This window comes from Orcinus orca, chromosome 1, assembly GCF_937001465.1.
Source record: "Orcinus orca chromosome 1, mOrcOrc1.1, whole genome shotgun sequence".
Classification (NCBI taxonomy): Eukaryota; Metazoa; Chordata; class Mammalia; order Artiodactyla; family Delphinidae; genus Orcinus; species Orcinus orca.
This window is the reverse complement of record NC_064559.1, coordinates 9,023,283-9,042,128: the sequence shown is the minus strand read 5'-3', so window position 1 is coordinate 9,042,128 and position 18,846 is coordinate 9,023,283. Positions and strand designations below refer to the sequence as shown.

At 36.0% G+C, this 18,846-nt stretch overlaps 1 protein-coding gene across 14 annotated transcripts in view; it reads right to left on the bottom strand.

Moving 5' to 3' along the window:
- CDC42BPA (CDC42 binding protein kinase alpha) overlaps positions 1 to 18,846 on the bottom strand; it is a 326,934-nt gene that overhangs the window by 141,757 nt on the left and 166,331 nt on the right. For all 14 annotated transcript variants that reach the window (XM_049713472.1, XM_033430345.2, XM_049713441.1 and 11 more), the window contains exons 7-10: positions 13,236 to 13,436; positions 11,238 to 11,486; positions 8,807 to 8,886; positions 5,903 to 6,069 (exon numbers count right to left, since the gene is read on the bottom strand). In XM_049713472.1, coding sequence (XP_049569429.1) covers positions 5,903 to 6,069; positions 8,807 to 8,886; positions 11,238 to 11,486; positions 13,236 to 13,436 — 697 coding nt within the window. The remainder of the gene's footprint in view (positions 1 to 5,902; positions 6,070 to 8,806; positions 8,887 to 11,237; positions 11,487 to 13,235; positions 13,437 to 18,846) is intronic.

Here is an 18,846-nt window from a genome sequence, read left to right as displayed (position 1 = left end):
GGCAAGAAGGTGCTGGCTATGAATCCTCACTTGACCATGTTGGCACTTTGATCTTGGACTTCCAGCCTCCAGAACTGGGAGAAATAAATTTCTGTTGTTTATAAGCCACCCAATCTGTTGTATTTTTTAAAATAAAAGTCAGGGGCTTCCCTGGTGGCACAGTGGTTGAGAGTCCGCCTGCCGATGCAGGGGACACGGGTTCACGTCCCGGTCCAGGAAGATCCCACATGCCGCAGAGCGGCTAGGCCCGTGAGCCATGGCCGCTGAGCCTGCATGTCCGGAGCCTGTGCTCCACAACGGGAGAGGCTACAACAGTGAGAGGCCCGCGTACCACAAAAAAAAAAAAAAAAAGTCAGAACTCAGACATTGGATAAATTTTTTTAGTATTTGTATACAATGTAACACTGAACAGCAGCTAAAAGAAAAGGAACTATTGATATTTACACATGGAAAACCATGTTATTAAAAAAAGAGATACAAATGAGAACATACTGTATGAAACCATTTATATGAAGTTCAAAGGTAAAATTAATTGATGCTGAAAAAATTTAGGATAGTGTTTACTTCAGAGTTGTAAGCTACAAACTGGGAAGGAGCATGATGGAACCTTATCCTATGCTAGAAATGTTCTATATAGTGATTGGGGGGCAAGTTACATAAAAGTACACTAATATAAACATTTACGGGGCTTACAATTTAAAGTGAGTACTTGCACACTTTACTGTATGCATATCACCATTTAAAAATCAAAACTGAGTGACATCAGTATCATGCCCCTATGGGTCATTCCTTTTTCCTCTCCCTTCGATTTACAACTAATTGGACATCCATAACTGAACAAAATTGCTTCTGCACAGCACACCAGGACACCAGAGATACATCCATATGTGTATCCAAAAGTGGGTAGACTGGACCTCAGAGGAGGCTGCAGATCCAAGGTACCGGCAACAGTGACCTCTCTAGGAGAGGAGGTAGAAAGTGAAAGTGATGAGTGAAAGTGCTGGGCTGTGAAGGCTGTGAGGGCTGCAGCTGGAGGGACCCTGTTGCTTTTCAGCAATACCCGGATTTCTGAGGGGGGCGGGGAAGGGTAGGAAGGAAAGAAGGCAGACAAAGAGAAATGAAGGAATGCATTTCCTGCTGTCTGTCCACAGATTTCTGGACTCCTCCACTAAAAAGTCCCAGGTACTAAGCATACACCTCCTACACTCTGCCAACAGCTTTTACCATGCACACACTCCAAACTTTAGTGGAGGGTCATCTCTGGTAAGAGAAACCCAAAGTTTGTGCTATAGCGCCACCTTCTGGAAAACAAAAGAAAGGCTTCTGATTGCCAAGCTGCTGAACTTAGAATCAAAGTAAAGCCTTGCCTAAATAAGAAAGGTGTTTGCTACTTCAAATGTGATGGCAGAGGCACAGTTCATGAAACACTATGAAAAATCATGGTAACGCAGTATCCCAAAAAAATGACAATTCTCTAGGCAACCAACTCAGAGACACAGAATATTGCAATCTAACTGATAAAGAATTCAAAATAGTTGTTATGAAGAAATTCAACAAGCTACAAGAAAACTCTGAAAGGCAACTCAGTGAACTCAGGAATAAAATTAGTGAACAGAAACAGCACTTTACCAAAGAGATTGAAATTATAAAAAAAGAACAAAACAAAAGTTCTGAAGCTGAAGAATTCAATAAGTGATATGAATACTGCATTAGAAAGCACTGGAAATAGAACAGATCAGATGGAAGAAAGAATAAGCCATATGGAGGAGAGGAATTTAGAAATGATTCAGGTGGAAGAGGAAAGAGAACTAAGTTTTTTTGTTTGTTTGTTTGTTTTTGTGGTACGTGGGCCTCTCACTGTTGTGGCCTCTCCCGTTGCGGAGCACAGGCTCCAGACGCGCAGGCTCAGTGGCCATGGCTCACGGGCCTAGCCGCTCCGCAGCATGTGGGATCTTCCCGGACCGGGGCACGAACCCATGTCCCCTGCATCGGCAGGCGGACTCTCAACCACTGCGCCACCAGGGAAGCCCTCTTTTTTTTTTTTTAAGTGAAGAAACCCTACAAGAGCTATCAGACTCCATTTAAAAAGCCAAAATAAGAATAATGGGTATACCAGAAGAAGAGAGGGAGAAACGGGCAGAGAGTTTATTTAATGAAATAATACCTGAGAACTTCCCAAACCTGGGGAAAAAACCGGACATACAAATCTATGAAGCCAATAGAACACCTTGCTATCTCAATGCAAAAAAAAGACCTTTTCCAGCACACATTATAATGAAACTGTCAAAAGTACAGCGGAAACTAACACAACATTGTAAAGCAACTATACTCCAATTAAAAAAAAAAAAGTCAATGCTAAAGAAAGAATTTTAAAGGCAACCAGGGAAAAAAAGAAAGTATCCTCCAAAGGAAGCCCCATTAGGTGGTAAGCAGATTTCTCAGCAGAAACTCTATAGGCCAGGGGAGAGTGGAATAACATACTCAAAGTATTGAAAGATAAAAGTTGCCAGCCAAGAATACTCTGTCTGGCAAAGTTATTCTTCAGATATGAAGGAGAAATAAAGGCTTTCCACATAAATAAAAGCTGAGGGAGTTCACCACCACTAGACCTGTCTTATAAGAAATGCTGAAAGGAGCTCTTCAAGCTGAAACAAAAAGTTGAAAGTACACAAAACTCTGATTAAGGTGACAAATAGACAGAATTAGAAAATTGTAACTGTATTTTACAATAGTGTGTTAAACAATTATAGCATAAATGTTAAAGAAAAAGAGCATTAAAAATTACTGTACTACAATTTGGTAGCAAATTCACAGCATAAAAAGTGATCATCTGTGACATCAAAAATCTAAAAGGAGATGTAACAGGATGAAACCTTTACAGGTGAATGAAGATAAGTTGCTATAGGCAGAAAAAGGACTATTTTATCAATTAGATATTTTATGTAAACCTCATGGTAAAGACAAAGCAAAAATCTAAAAGAGACATGAGACGTAAAAAAGGGGACAGTGAGCAAATCACCATGGAAAATCATCAACTTACAAAGGCAGACAAAAAAAAGAAGGGGAAAAAAAAAAGAACCAATGGAGATACAAAATAACCAGAAGGCAAAAGACCAATGGCAATAGTAAGTCCTTACATACCAATAACCACCCTAAATGTAAAGGGATTGAATTCACCAATCAAAAGGCACAGAGTGGATGAAAAACAAAAATCAAGTTCCAACTATATGCTGCCTACAGGAGACTCATTTCAGCTCTAAAGACAAGTAAGCTCAAAGTGAAGGGATGGAAGATGATATTCCAAGCAGAAACCAAAACAAAGTGGGCGTGGCTATACTTATATCAGACAAAATACACTCAGGCCAAAGACAGTAACAAGAGACAAAGAAGGTCATTATATATAATGATAAAGGGGTCAATAAATCAAGAAGATAAAACAATTGTTAATATATATGCTCCAAACACCCGAGCACAGAACTATATTAAGCAAATACTAACAAACCCTAAGAGAGAAACAGACAACAACAGAATAATAGTAGGGGACATCAATATGCCACTATCACCAATGGATAAATTGTACAGCCAGAAAATCAATAAGGAAGCGTTGGAATTGCATCTTTAGAACAAACAGATTTAACAGACATATACAGAACATTCCTTCCAGCAGCAGCAGAATACACATTCTGCTCAAGTGCACACAGAACATTCCCCAGGATAGATCATATGACAGGACACAAAACATATCTTTACAAACATAATATTGAAATCATACCAACTATCTTTTCTGGCCACAACTGTATGAAAGTAGAAATCAGTAAAGAGAGGAAAGTGAGAAGATCTACAAATATGTGGAAGCAAAATAACATGCTTCAGAACAACCAATGGGTGAAAGAAGAAATCAAAAGAGAAAAAATCTCAAATTAAAATGGAAATATGACATATCAAATTTGTGGGATGCAGCAAAAGCAGTTCTGAGAGGAAAGTTTACAGCAATAAATGCATATATTAAGAAATTAGAAATATCTCAAATAACCTAATCTTACACCTCAAGGAACTAAAAAAAGAAGAACAAATTAAGCCCAAAGTTAGCAGAAGGAAGGAAATAACAAAGTTCAGGGCGGAAATGAATGCAATAGGACAAGAAAAACTACAGAAAGGATCAACAAAACTAAGCTGTTTTTTTGAAAAGACAAACAAAAGTGACAAAATATCTAGACTAAGAAACAAAGAGAGAAGACTCAAATAAATAAAATTAGAAATGAAAGGGGAGACATTACAAGTGATGCTGTAGAAATATAGATGCTCATAAAAGACTACTATGGGCAAGTGTATGCCAAGACATTACATAACCTAGAAGAAACTAACACATTTCTAGAAACACAACCTATCAAGATTGAATCAGGAGGAATTAGAAAATCTGAACAGACCAATAATGAGTAAAGAGATTGAGTCAATAATCAGAAACCTCCCAACAAAGAAAATCCCAGGACCAGATGGCTTCACTGGTGAATTCTACCAATCATTTAAAGAATAATTAACACCAATCCTCCTCAAACTTTTCCAAAATACTGAGGAGAACGGAACACTTCCAAACTCATTCTATGAGGCCACCATTACCTTGATACCAAAACCAGATAAGGAGACCACAAGAAAACTACAGTTGACCCTTGAACAACACGTTTTTGAACTGCACAGGTCCATTTATACACGAATTTTTTTCAGTAAATGTGTACTACAATACTACATGATCCCCAGTGGTTGAGTTTGCAGATGCAGAACCATGGTTTCAGAGGAATGACTGTAAAGTTATATGCAGATTTTTGACTGCATAGGGCTTGTGCCTCTAACCCCTGTGCTGTTCAAGGGTCAGCATTAACCAATATCCCTGATGAATATAGATGTAAAAATTTTCAGCAAAATATTAGCAAACCAAATTAAAGAACACACTGAAAGGATTATACAGGGCTTCCCTGGTGGCGCAGTGGTTAAGAATCCACCTGCCAATGCAGGGGACACGGGTTAGAGCCCTGGTCCGGGAAGATCTCACATGCCACGGAACAACTAAGCCTGTGCACCACAACAACTGAGCCTGTGCTCTAGAGCCCGCAAGCCACCACTACTGAGCCCACGTGCCACAGCTACTGAAGCCCACATGCCTAGAGCTCGTGCTCCGCAACAAGAGAAGCCACTGCAATGAGAAGCCCACACACCGCAACCAAGAGTAGCCCCTGCTTGCCGCAACTAGAGAAAGCCCGCGTGCAGCAACAAAGAACCAACGCAGCCAAATTAATTAATTTTTAAAAAGAGTTACAAGTTTCATGATTATAGATACATTCCTTCATTCACTAAAGGAATGCATACATTGTATATAACGTATAAACATTATTGCAACCATTGTATATAAGTAAAATACATTGTATATAACATTTTTTGGAGAAAATAAAGCAGGAAAGTGGGAGGGGTGGGGGTGGTGGGACGAGGTAAGGCAGGGAAATCAGTTAGGAGGCTATTGCAATAAGACAGATGAGAACTGAGAAAATATGGCAGGGCATCATATAAAGTGCAGTAGGATAAGAAGGGTTCCATTTTTCTTGGTAGTTCTATTTTCCTATCCCAGAGGTATTTATTCCCACACTTTTATATACATACATATATACCTGTGGGAAACAAATGCTATTTTGCTGTTTACTGTTAATTGTGTGAGTTTACGTAAATGGCATTATACTGTATTCTGTATAAATTTCTACAACTTGCTTTTTTCCATTTAATAAAAAATTTCTTTTCAAGAAATTTGAAAAGAATTTCAAATTGTTTCAAGATAAAACAACCACTTATAATAAATAGCATCTACACTGTGAGTCCAATACAAAAAGGGAAAATGTTATCTTTATAATGTATTTACCTTGAAGCTTTCTACTAAGTTCAAGTTTTTCCTGTTCAAGGCGTTTAATTCTTCTTTCATAAGCTTCGGTTGCTAAGTTGTTATCTAGAGTTCTCTGAACATTAACATCGAGATCCAGTGGAGCGGGACCAGCTGTAACTCTTAAACAGCTCCGATCAGACAGAACACTGAAAAAAAGGGGAAAAAACGTGGGTTTACACTGAAACAATAAGTTTGAAGAGAAAAAGATAACCTTTTGAAATTGTTCATTTAAAACGTCATTTGAACATCTAGTTATAGCTAGCCATCTGGAGTGATTACAAAACATATTTTTTTGCAAAATCACCATAAACAATTCTCTAGAAGCATTTCTGAAAATGAAAACTTAAATAGCCCAAATTCTCTTGAATTTATTTTAATAATCACAAATTATAAGATGAAGTTTGCTGAAGGGTTATTGGTAGCTTAAAACAATGTGACCACCTAAGTGAAACAGTAGTCAAAAGCACCAACCATGGTCCTCTTTGGAATTCAAAAGTGAAATGCCTTCATAAGCTACAAGGATATACTGTTCAACACAAAGAATATAGCCAATATCTTATAATAACGATAAATGGAGTATAACCTTTAAAAATTGTAAAGCACTTTATTGTACATCTGTAACTTATATTGTACATAAACTGTATACGTCAATTAAAAAAACTTTTAAGTGAAATGCTTTCTTTAATTCGATACAATTTAATTAAAAACATTTGAAGTGCTGGACATTCAGCAGTGAGCAAAATGCACAACACTTGCCCATGGAGCAAGCTTTATATTCCAGTGGCAGAGACAAAAATAAACAAACAAGTAAAATATGCAATACATTAGACAGTGTTATATGCTAAGGAGAAAACATCAAGCAGGAAAGGGGGAAATGAAGTATTAAAGCAGAGTAAATAAAAAATGTAGATAAAGTGGTCAGGAAAGCCATCACTCAGAAAGTAACTGAATAAGTCCAGAAGGAATAAGGGGACCTGCCAAGGAAACATGAGAGGAAAGAGCATTCCCGGCAGATGAAATAGAAGTACGAAAGCCCTATCAACTATACTTCAACAAAATAAATTTAAAAAACAAAGAAAAAAGAAGTGCAAAAGCCCCGAGACAGGAGTATGTCTGGCATGTTCACGGGCCAGAAAGGAGACCTGTGTGGCTGAGAAGTGAGCAAGGGGAAGAATAGTAGGAAATAGAATCAGAAAGATAAAGTGAGCCAGTCTTGTAGGGCCCTATAAGAACTTTAGAGTTAAGATATGAAGCCACTGGAGTTGGGGGCAGTGAGAACTGGTCCTGAACAGGGGAGTGACATACTCTTGACTTATCTTTTAGCAGGATCACTCAGATAGGTTCAGAGAAATATAAGAAATGATGTTACAAACATCTGAAATAGGTGATTAAGAGAGATTTTAAGTAGAAGTGAGGAGAGAGGCCTCAGCTGAAAATACACATTTAGGAGTCATCAGCAAATAATACCAGAGCACCAGAGTATAAACAAAAAAGATCCAAAGATGAAGTGATAGGACACAGGGAGATTAGGAGGAATGTGGAGAATGAGAAGGGGTGGCCAGAAAGGTAAGGAGAAACGAGGCAAGTGCTCTGGAAGCTAACAGGAGAGAGTGTTTTAATGGGAAGGAGCCGGGACAAATGAGATGAGACTAGGCAAATAAGTCAGACTAGGACTGAGAAATGATTGCTAAACTTAGCAACATGGAGGTCAGTGGTGACATGGATAAAAGCAGTTTGCATGAAGTGATGGGAGCATAAACCTGACTGGAGTGGTGCCAAGAAAGAAGAGTATGAGAAAAATGGACAAAGTACAGACAACAATTTGAAGTAACTCTCCTACGATTAAGAGCAGAAAAATGGTTGGTAGCAGGTAAAGAAAGTTAGATGAACAGTTTTTATATTTTGCTTTAAGATGGGAGAAAAAACTGCATGTTTGTGAGCTGATGGAAATGATCTGTTATGCAAATGACACAGAAAGGGAAAAATTTATGATGTAACAGCAATGCGCTAGAGTAGGTAAGAGAAGACAGAAGGGATGCGGCTTAGCTGGGGAGATCACACCGTCATCCATAAAAAGAAGACTACATGGGTCCCGCGGTGTGAAGGTGGTAAATGTGGTGATGGGAACTTGGGGAAGTTGTCTGCTGATCGCTTCAACCTCTCTGTGAAAGAGGAAGCGAGATCATCAGGTGAGACTAAGTATGACAGGTGTTTTAGAGGAAAAGTATAAAGTATGAAATAGTTACCTAGGAGAGTGGAAGAGTGAATACACTAGGGTAACACAGTATATTTGCCAGGCAGCAATAAGTGGCACCTGAGGTTGGTAATCATGAACTTAAAGTGAGACCAGTAAGAATGGACAGATATTTTTCTCCAGACACTTTGAACTGCACAGGTATTGGCAGAAAACGGAACTGCAATAATGAATGTCAACTTAGCAAAACCAGTGTTACAGAATAACAGACAGTCAAGGAATTGAGGGGGCACCCAAGGAGTGACTATAGTCATTCTCAATGATATTTAAGGAAAGGTAAGGAGGAAAGAGAAGATATGAGTGGAATGAGGGTCAGTGAAAAGAATGTTAAGATCAGTGGGTTGAGAGTTCTGATGCTTGACACCTAGAAAATATTTATTCAATAGCATGGGACTCTTCTAATTCCTGCCCCGTTGCTAAGCGTTAGATTCTGAGCTATTTGTCCTCCAAAATGAGTTAAGATTCTTATACGTTCTATTCACTTTGTAATGTCTAACTTTTTCCAGTAGCTTCACCCTTTTTCTAAAAAATTTTTTACAAGGCTCTCTTATGCATTATATTTTTTAAAACCTCAATTCATTTTTAATTTGACTTAAATCATCCAAATCATGTTAACTTTTCAAACTTACCAGCTACTAGTATATGTAAAACCAACAAATGGCAGATGGTGACCAGAAAATGCAGTATGTGTTGGTGGGGGCATTGTTTCCTAAAGGAGGAAAAAACATCTGGTAAGAAATGAAAAACTATAAACTGCAGGCTGGGCTATAAGTATTACCTGTCAATAGTAAGTAGGTGACTGATCAATTTAGAAACATTGCTAAGTTTGGTACAGACATTTAGTGATAAAAAATTTAGACCATAAATATTGCTATTGTAGAATTCTAATAAAATGAAAAGAAAGATTTAAAGTCTGACGGATACTGAGTAGAATCATTATTCACATATTCCATATTTGCAAATTTGCCTAGTCGCTAAAATTTATTTGTAGCCCAAAATCAACATTCACAAATACTTTTGTAGTCATTTGCAGACACTTGCAGAGCAAAGAAAAAATTGAGTTGCGCTACGCACATGTTACCAGCTGGAGTTGAACAAGGAGACGTATGCCTTCTTGTTTCAGCTCTCATACTATAAACAAGTGGGTTTTTTCCAATGTCTACATGTGCCACATTTTTCTCATTTTTGTGTTTCTTACAGGTGATTTTGCTATCTAAAATGGCCTCCAAGAGCAGTGCTGAGATGCCATCTATTGTGTCCAAACAAGAAGGCTGTAATGTGCCTTACAAAAGAAATGTGTGTTAGACACGCTTCATTCCAGCATGAGTCACAGTGCCGTTGGCCATGAGTTTGACATCAATGAATTGACAATATATGTTAAATAAGGTGTCTTTAAATAGAAACACACATCAAACAAGGTATTGTGTAGCTAACGTATTGCACTGATTGGTTGATGAGAACATTGTGACCAGAGGCTCACAGGAACCTGACTGTGTATTTCCCCTAGGAACAATGGTTCAGGATTCACTAATACAGTATTTGCAGCAACTTTACTGAACATAACTATAGCAAATAGTCAGAATCAACTTTACTGTGTATTTAATTTGGAATGACTCACAATTCCTGTTAACAGTAAATGTAATTCTTGTAATAAAAAAAAACTGATGAGGAAACTCCATTTAATTCTTTCTTGTGAGGTTCAGTAAGGAAAGTATAAGAGAAGTTCTTATCTGTCTTGAATATGGTACTTACTGAACAGTGAAAAGTAAATTCTTAGTGCAGAATTAAACCCATAAGAAATAACTGAATAAAAATGAAAGTTCAAAATAAGAAGGCTAAGGACCTACTGTATAGCAGAGGGAACACTTCTCAATACTCTGTAATGACCTATATGGGAGGACAATCTAAAAAAGAGTGGATATATGTATTTGTATAACTGATTCACTTTGCTATATAGCAGAAACTAACACAACCTTGTAAATCAACTGTACTCCAATAAATTTTTTTTAAAAATTAAGAAGGCTAAAAAGACAAAAGAAAAAAAATTGTGTTATTTCCCTAAATTTTAATTTAATATAACCTAATGGTTTAGAGCAGAGGTTGACAAACTATGCTGGCCTGCTTTGGTATGGCCCACAAACTAAAAATGGAGGACTATTTGGCTAATCCACTGGTCAGCCACCTGCCGCAAACAGAGCTATAACTTTAGGTTAATAAGGCTATAGATTTTCTCTCCCCATTCATTTCCTACCAAGTTTGCTAATTTTAGTGGCAACACCACTGGGCATAGATATTTAGCTCTACAATCAAGTCAGCTCCCTCTGTCAGCAAAACGGCTGGTTTTTACAAGCAGCTCCATGCTAGCAGTTCTACCGTCCCCATTAAGCTGAGGGAAAAGTTGGGAGGGCTGTTTTTAACCAAAGTTCAACAGTATTTCATGAATAAATGCTTCTCAATTTATTTACCTTGGGTTGATTTATTAAGCCCTGAAATGGTTGTTTTTGACAATTTTGCGCAGTTTCAAGGTGGTTTTTAAGGAGAGATTTGCCAATGTCTTCACTCTGCCATCATGAAGTCCACTTTTTAAAGCATCTAATTTGTCCTTTTTTTTTTTGCCGTACACGGGCCTCTCACTGTTGTGGCCTCTCCCGTTGCGGAGCAACAGGCTCCGGACACGCAGGCTCAGTGGCCATGGCTCACGGGCGCACGTGGGTTCCTCCCAGACCGGGGCACGAACCCGTGTCCCCTGCATCGGCAGGCGGACTCTCAACCACTGCGCCACCAGGGAAGCCCCTAATTTGTCCTCTTCTTAAGAAACCTAATGACATAACTAATCTAAGAAGTAAATCTTTGAATTTTAATTTAGCTCCTAGTCATGAATAACTATGCTCACCTCAGTTAGCTCTTTTAATTTCTTGATTTAGGGAGAGTAAATACTGGAAGCCACGATAACTGTTTGATAATTGGTAAGGTGGTCTATAAAATTACTTTATAACCATATTTACAAAAAAAAGAAAAAAAAAGCAGAAGGACAGAACTTCTTTACAATGTCATACTCACAGAATTCTTTAAACAATCATCATCCACATCAAAATTTGATGTATCTGTTGGGCTACTAACTTCTGGAATGTAAGGTGCTTCACAGTTTCGAATATTATCCCAATCAATTCCACTGAAAAATGGGTGTTTCTTAAAGTCTTCAATTCCATTTTGACCAAGTCGATGTTCTCTGCTACAAATGAGCCTTCGAATAAGATCCTTAGCATTTTCAGAGACATCAGCCACTTGAGCTGGAAACTGAAACCTCTCCTAAACACAGAATAATAGAAACAAAATATAACAAAATATAGAAACAAAATATAAATCACTATTCAATTTACTAAGTAGGCTGATGTTAGCATTGACTTTCTTAAAAATACATTTTCTTTTAAAAATATCTAATAAATATATATGGTACACTGTCCTACAACAGTGTAAAGCAATTATACTCCAATAAAAATTGTTTTTAAATAATAAGAATATATGGTACAAAGTACTGATACTAAAAGAGATGCAGGAATAAATTAAAAAGGATAATTTTCCTAAAAGAACTTTTCATTTCGTATGTGACTTAGTCATAGATGCACTACAGAAAGAATAAGTTAAATGCTAAAACACCTTAAATGCTGTCAAAATGAAGTCACTAAATGTAGTAGAATGTGACTCCGTATTTTAATAGTGTATATGATTGATAATGTTCATATAAGTCACATACTAATGATTAATAGTATGGAACATTTTTAAAGAATGTAATACGTACTTTACACTACGAGAAGTGCGTTACTCCTTTAGCTCATTTAATCCTCAGAGCAACTGTATAAGGTAGATACTCCTATTACTCTAAGTTTATAGAAGAGGAAACAAAGAAACAGTTCAAGCAATTTGCTTGATGTCACACAACTAATAAATGGTAATAAACTGATTTGAACTGAAACTGTCTGATTCCAGAATCTGTGCTCTTAACAACCATGTTATAGTACAATGATTTCTATCTGAAATGCTTTACATGCTATTTACAACTTTGTAGCTATTTCTTGTCTTTCAACTCTTCGTTACTACTTAGCAGATTATCTTTGCAGCCAGGTAGAAAAGCATTGACTCTATAAGACTGATTTATATATATGTGTAGCAATTAATCATAATTGTATCACCAGAACAAATTAAAAAGAACAGACTGTCCCTCCCTTTATGGGATATTCCTATTCATATTCTAGGTTTCTGCAATTGCTCACAATCTTCTGAGACTGATAATCAGACTCCTCCTCTTCTTGTACAATCTATTTCACTTGGTACTAAATGGATTAAAGTTTATTCATTCTTTCCTGCTCTGCATCTGGACTGTTTCCAATGTTTGGTGACCATAAATAATACTGGGATATGTATCTTTGTACATATATCCTTGTTCTACGAATATTTTCCTTAGGGTAGATTCCTAGAACTGAAGTTACTCAACCAAATGTATTAACCATTTTTTTTTAAGGCTGTCGATGCATACTTATAAACTTCTTGACAGAAAGATTATATCAATTCACATTCCTATCAACAACGTCTAACAATTTCCACCTCACTGGATTATTTACAGTAACAAGTACTATTTTTCTTTTCATCTTTGCCAATTTGACGGGGAAGAAAAGGATGCCCTTCTTATTTTAATTTGCATTTTATTTATTACTATTAAGAGTGAGAATTTTAAATGCATTCTAGTCATGATTATACTTATACTATAGTAGTAATGATATAAATTATCTGCTTATGATCTTTGTTATTCTACTGAAGAGAACATTTAATTTTCTACTTACTAGCACCTCTAATGAAATACAGGAGAAAGTGAAAACTAATAATTTTATGCATAATTTATGGATCTTGATTACTCATATTTGTCATGTCCCTTATTAGCATAGAAATTAGATTGTTTATTGTTCTTGGAAAATCATTTTTTTCAATATCACATTTTAATTTTATTGAATATTATATGTATTATTTACCACATTAATTTGAAAATTAGTAAAATATACTAACTTTGTGATTCATGATTTTTCCATATGTTTCCACCAGAGATTCTGCATAAAATGGTGTTTCTCCATAAAGCATTTCATACATACAGACCCCCAAAGACCACCAGTCACACTCAGGTCCATATCTGCCTTTTCCATCTTCCATGGCTTGAAGGATTTCAGGAGAGATATAATCTGGAGTTCCAACAGCCACTGAGGACTGTACCTGAAGAAGTTCACATTTTTAGTAATCTACCATAATATATTAGAAACAAATAATAATTTTAAATTAGAAACATTTACTTAAAAATACAATAGCATTACTTCATAACAACAACTTCGTCATTACCTGAATTTAGCCTCCTTGCCCATATAAGTTAAAATTTATATAAGCACCACACCAACAAGTTCTCCATATTTTTTAACACTATAGAACGTTTATTATAGCTGTTACTTAATTGACTACATTTAGGGTAACAATATGATATGAACACCACAGCCACTAACCACAAATTGAATATATATTTTAGAACATTCTTATTATTGATATTATCCATCCAACACTTACATATGAAAAATGGGACTGTGAAAATTTTACAATTAATTAGGGGGAAAAATAAAAAAGTCTGGCTAATACTATGAGCACACTGGAGATTACTTTAAAACACTTTAATGAAAACCTAAGGAAATAAATGTTAACAATGTCCCGCAAACTACTTATCTATTTAAAAAAATTATAAAAGGGAAAAAAATATATCCTTCAAAAAATAAAGTCCCAACAGAGAAAAAGAGCTGGGCATACAATTATGGCCAGTTGGATGTAAAGTAGAAAACAACAGCTAAAAAAGATCCTGGGCACATGTCTTGTAAGGTATTCCAAAGTAAAAGAAAATTGGTTCTTTATGTTTTAAGAGAACATATCAAGCAATGAACATTCTCAAGATAAAATAATGGTTAATACTCTGAGTTTTCTAGACTAAATTACCATTCTTAATAATCATTAGAATAGACTTCCTCCTTGGCAATACTGAGATTAAGTAATTTGAAAACTCTTCTACTACAAACTCTTAAAAGTACTAGATAAAATATAACAACCATTTTTATAAATACATAAATGAGTCTTTAAATAAAGAGACAGTCTTAGGGGCCCAGTAATCAAGAAATGATTGAGAACCAGGGCGATAAACATTGAAGCAGGAGTGCAGTTGGAGAAATACTGGTTTTCATTGTCTAGGTACTTGGCTTTTAACATATACATAAGGACAAAAGGAAAGACCTTGAACTTATAGGACGTTTGAAGTGAGAGGCTGCCCCATATAACCTTTACCCTAAAAGGCATATTGTAAGGAAAAGGTGAATTATAAAAATCTGCCACTCAGCAGAGAAAGATTAAGACATTTTGTCTATCTTGACTGTGACTGATATGTGAAAAAAATTTCCTCCTTTAGAAATTCATAACTTTAGGTCACATAGTCCCACCATTTGGAATTCTAATTCACAGGGTTTCTGCTGTTCAGAAGTTCTCAAGCCAAGAAACTGGCAAAAATACTGGCACCAGGTTAGGTGCCCCTAGAAAGCCTGGCATAACAAATTCAAAACTACCGTGGAGGACACATGCTCAAACTTGGCCACATATAATTCTCACACATAAAAGGCCATTGAAGATGAGCTCACAATCCAATAATATAACAAAATGAGGAGACATTCTATTACAAGCAAAAGTCAGAAATCCAAACAATTAGACCTCTAACAATTATCAGTTCCACTTCATGAAATAAGTATGTTTAAAATTATTAGACATATTAAAAAATCAAAAACATAAAAGATAAAAAAATTAAAGAGAGGTCCTAGATATGGAAAAAAGTAGTCATTGAAATAAAAGATATGAAAAAATAAATGAAATCGGATCCACTACTATACACACTGTAGTTAAACTGCAGAGCACCAAAGGCAAGAGATCTTAAAAACATTAGAGAATAAAGAGAGATTTTTCTACTAAGGAATGACAATTAGACTGACAGCTGAATTATTAATACTAACACAGCAGTCAGAAGAAAATGGAATTGTATTTTCAAAGTGATGAGACAAAATAATTGTCAATATTATATTCCCTACCTACCTAAACTATAATATAGGAATGAGGGTTAAATAAAGATATTTTCATACAAAGATTGAGTGAACTACCACTTGCAGCCCTTTTCAGTTGAACAAAAGTACTAAAGGATATACTTCAGAATCAAGAAATATAACCCAGAGCTTCGCTGGTGGCGCAGTGGTTAAGAGTCTGCCTGCCGATGCAGGGGACGCGGGTTCATGACCCGGTCCGGGAAGATCCCACATGCCGCGGAGCGGCTGGGCCCCTGAGCCATGGCTGCTGAGCCTGCGCGTCCGGAGCCTGTGCTCCGCAATGGGAGAGGCCACAACAGTGAGAGGCCTGCATACCGCAAAAAAAAAAAAGAAATATAACCCAGATGGAAGAATGTGACACTAGAAGCAATTATGAACAAAGATATTAGTAAACTTTAATATACATCTAAATGGTTATTAATTGCATAAAATAATGACAAAGAGAAGGAGAAACAGGACAACAAAGAGTAAGATGAGGAGGAGGAGCAGGGGCAACAGAAAAAGGAGATGGAGGAGGAGGAAGGAACAACTACTTGAAGGCTGAAAAATAAGATGGAACTAAAATACTAGAAAACAACATGTTACTGAGGGAGCAGTTAGGATTACAATGTTCTAAGTTTCTTGGTTTTCTAATTTTTATTTACTTTTTAATTATCATTTTTAATTGTGGTAAAACACCCATAATATAAAATTTACCATTATAACCATTTCTAAGTGTACAGTTCAGTGGCATTAAGTACATTTACAATGTTGTGCAACCATCACCACCATCTCTAAAACTCTTTTCATCTTGCAAAACTGAAAATCTATTAAGCAATAATTCCCCTATTCCCTCCTCCTCCCAGGCCCTGGCAACCACCACTATACTTTCCATGAATTTGACTACTCTAGGTACTTCATGTAAGTGAAATCGTACAATGTTCTTTTGTGTCTGGCTTATATCACTTGACATGTTTTTAAGAAGGTCTATCCTTGTTGTAGCATGTATCAGAATTTTAAGGCTGAATAATATTCCAGTGTATGTATATACCACATTTTTTTTTAATCCATTCATCCAACGATGGACACCTGAGTTGCTTACATCCCTTGACTTTTGGGAATAATCGTGCAATGAACATGGGTGAACAAATATCTCTTTGAGACCCTGCTTTAAATTCTGTGGAGCATGTACCCAGAAGCGGAACTGCTGGATCATATGGTAATTCTATTTTTAGTTTTCTGAAGAATTGCCGTACTGTTTTCCACAGCGGCTACAGCCTTTTACATCTCCATCAACAGTACACAAGGATTCCAATTTTCCCACATCTTTGCCAAAACTTTTTTTTTTTTATAGTAGCCATCCTAATAGGTGTGAGGTAGTATCTCATTATGGTTTAGATGTGCATTTCCCTAATGACTAGTGATGCTGAGCATCCTGTCATGGGCTTGCTGGCCATTCGTATATCTTCTTAGAAGAAATGGCATTTCAAGTCCTTAGCTTATTTTGAATCGGGTTGTTAGTTTGTTACTGAGTTGTCGGGGTTCTTTATATATTATGGATAGCAAACTCTTATCAGACATAGATTTACAACTATTTTCTCCCATTCCATAGGCTACCTTCTCACTAAGATAACTGTGTCCTTTGATGCACAGAAATTTTTAATGATGGTGTAGTCCAATTTGTCTATTTTTTCTTTTGTTACCTATTGCTTGGTGTCACATCCAAGAAATCATTGTCAAATAAAACTCATAAAACTTCTCCCCTGCCCACTATGTTTTCTTCCAAGAGTTTCAGAGTTTTAGCTCTTACATTTAGGTTTTTGATCTATTTTGAGTTAATTTTTGTAGATGGTATAAGACAAATTAAGTTTTTTCTTTAATTAGGAATATGGTAGAGAAACTGATTGTCTCTAGACTTTACATAAAGGATAAATGCTAAAATTTTTAAGATAAACATTAAAATATTTGAAATAGAATGTATAACTTCCGAAGAAGAAAAAAAGAAATAAAAATAAATTTGACCCAGCCAATAGAAGGAAGGGAAGAAGTGGGGTGTGCGGGAGAAGCACACATGCAAACAAACAAGCAAAACCTATAGCAAATAGTACAAGACAATATACTAGAAATAAATACAAACATATTAATAATGAAATTCATAAACAGATTAAATTCAACTATCAAAAGACAGAGTCATCACACTAGATGACAAATAAAACCAAAATGAACAAATTTTTAAAAAATCAGCAATAATCTGCTTAATGCACCTAAACATAAAGAAAGGTTAAAAATAAAAGGATGGAAAAGATATACCAGGCATATGTTAAACAAAAGAAGGTTCAGGTAGCTGTATTAATATCAATCAAATTAGATTCTAAGGCCAAGATGATTATTATGATTTTTAAAGATTTATTAATTAGAAATTAATCTAATTTATTAATTAGAAAATACCCTGGAAGAGCAATTCTGAATAATACGTAACTAACAACATAGCTACAAAAGAGTTGTGAAAACATTGATAAGTTCAAGGGAAAATTAATAAATTCAACATCATAATAAGGACTTTTAAACAATAAATAATAGATCAGAAAGAAATAAAACTGGTAAGAATATTAATATTTTGAACAACAAAGTTAATAACTGTAATCTTACGGACATATATAAAAACCTGCACCCAAAAGTTAGGAAAAAATGTATTATTTTCAAACAAACATGTAACAGTTATAACAATTGGCCTGTTACAAAATTAAAAGCAATCTTGACAAATGCTAAAAAACTGATAACAAATAGATCCACTCTCCAGTAAAAGAAAACTTTCTATAAACAGCCAAATAAGTAAACATAACACTATGAATACCGAAAGGCACACGTCTAAATAATTAATGGTCCACAGAAGTGTTCTAACTAAAGCTGGAAAATATTTAGTAAAATACTCTATGTCAAAACTTATGAAGAAAAGTAAAGCACAAATAAACAACATCAGGAATGATAAAAGAGCAAAACTACACATGTAACAGAGATTTTAAAACTAGAAAGACTGCAAACTGAACAACTTTATACCAATAAAATTGAAAACTCAGAGAAAATAGATAATTTTCATAGAAAAAAATATAACTTACCAAAACTGACTCAGGAAGAAATAGAAAACCAAAGAGACCTATAACCATTAAAAAATTTGAATCAATAGTATAAAATCTACCTGGAAAACAAACAAAATAAAACAGAAGAAAACAAAACCTCACCAAAGCAAAGGTGATTTAAAAGTGAGTTCTACCAATTATATAAAAAATAGAGGGCTTCCCTGGTGGCGCAGTGGTTGAGAGTCCGCCTGCCGATGCAGGGGACACGGGTTTGTGCCCCGGTCCGGGAAGATCCCACATGCCGCGGAGCGGCTGGGCCCATGAGCCATGGCCGCTGAGCCTGTGCGTCTGGAGCCTGTGCTCCGCAACGGGAGAGGCCACAACAGTGAGAGGCCCGCATACCGCAAAAAAAAAAAGGAACAGATAACACCAGTATTATATAACTGTTCTAAA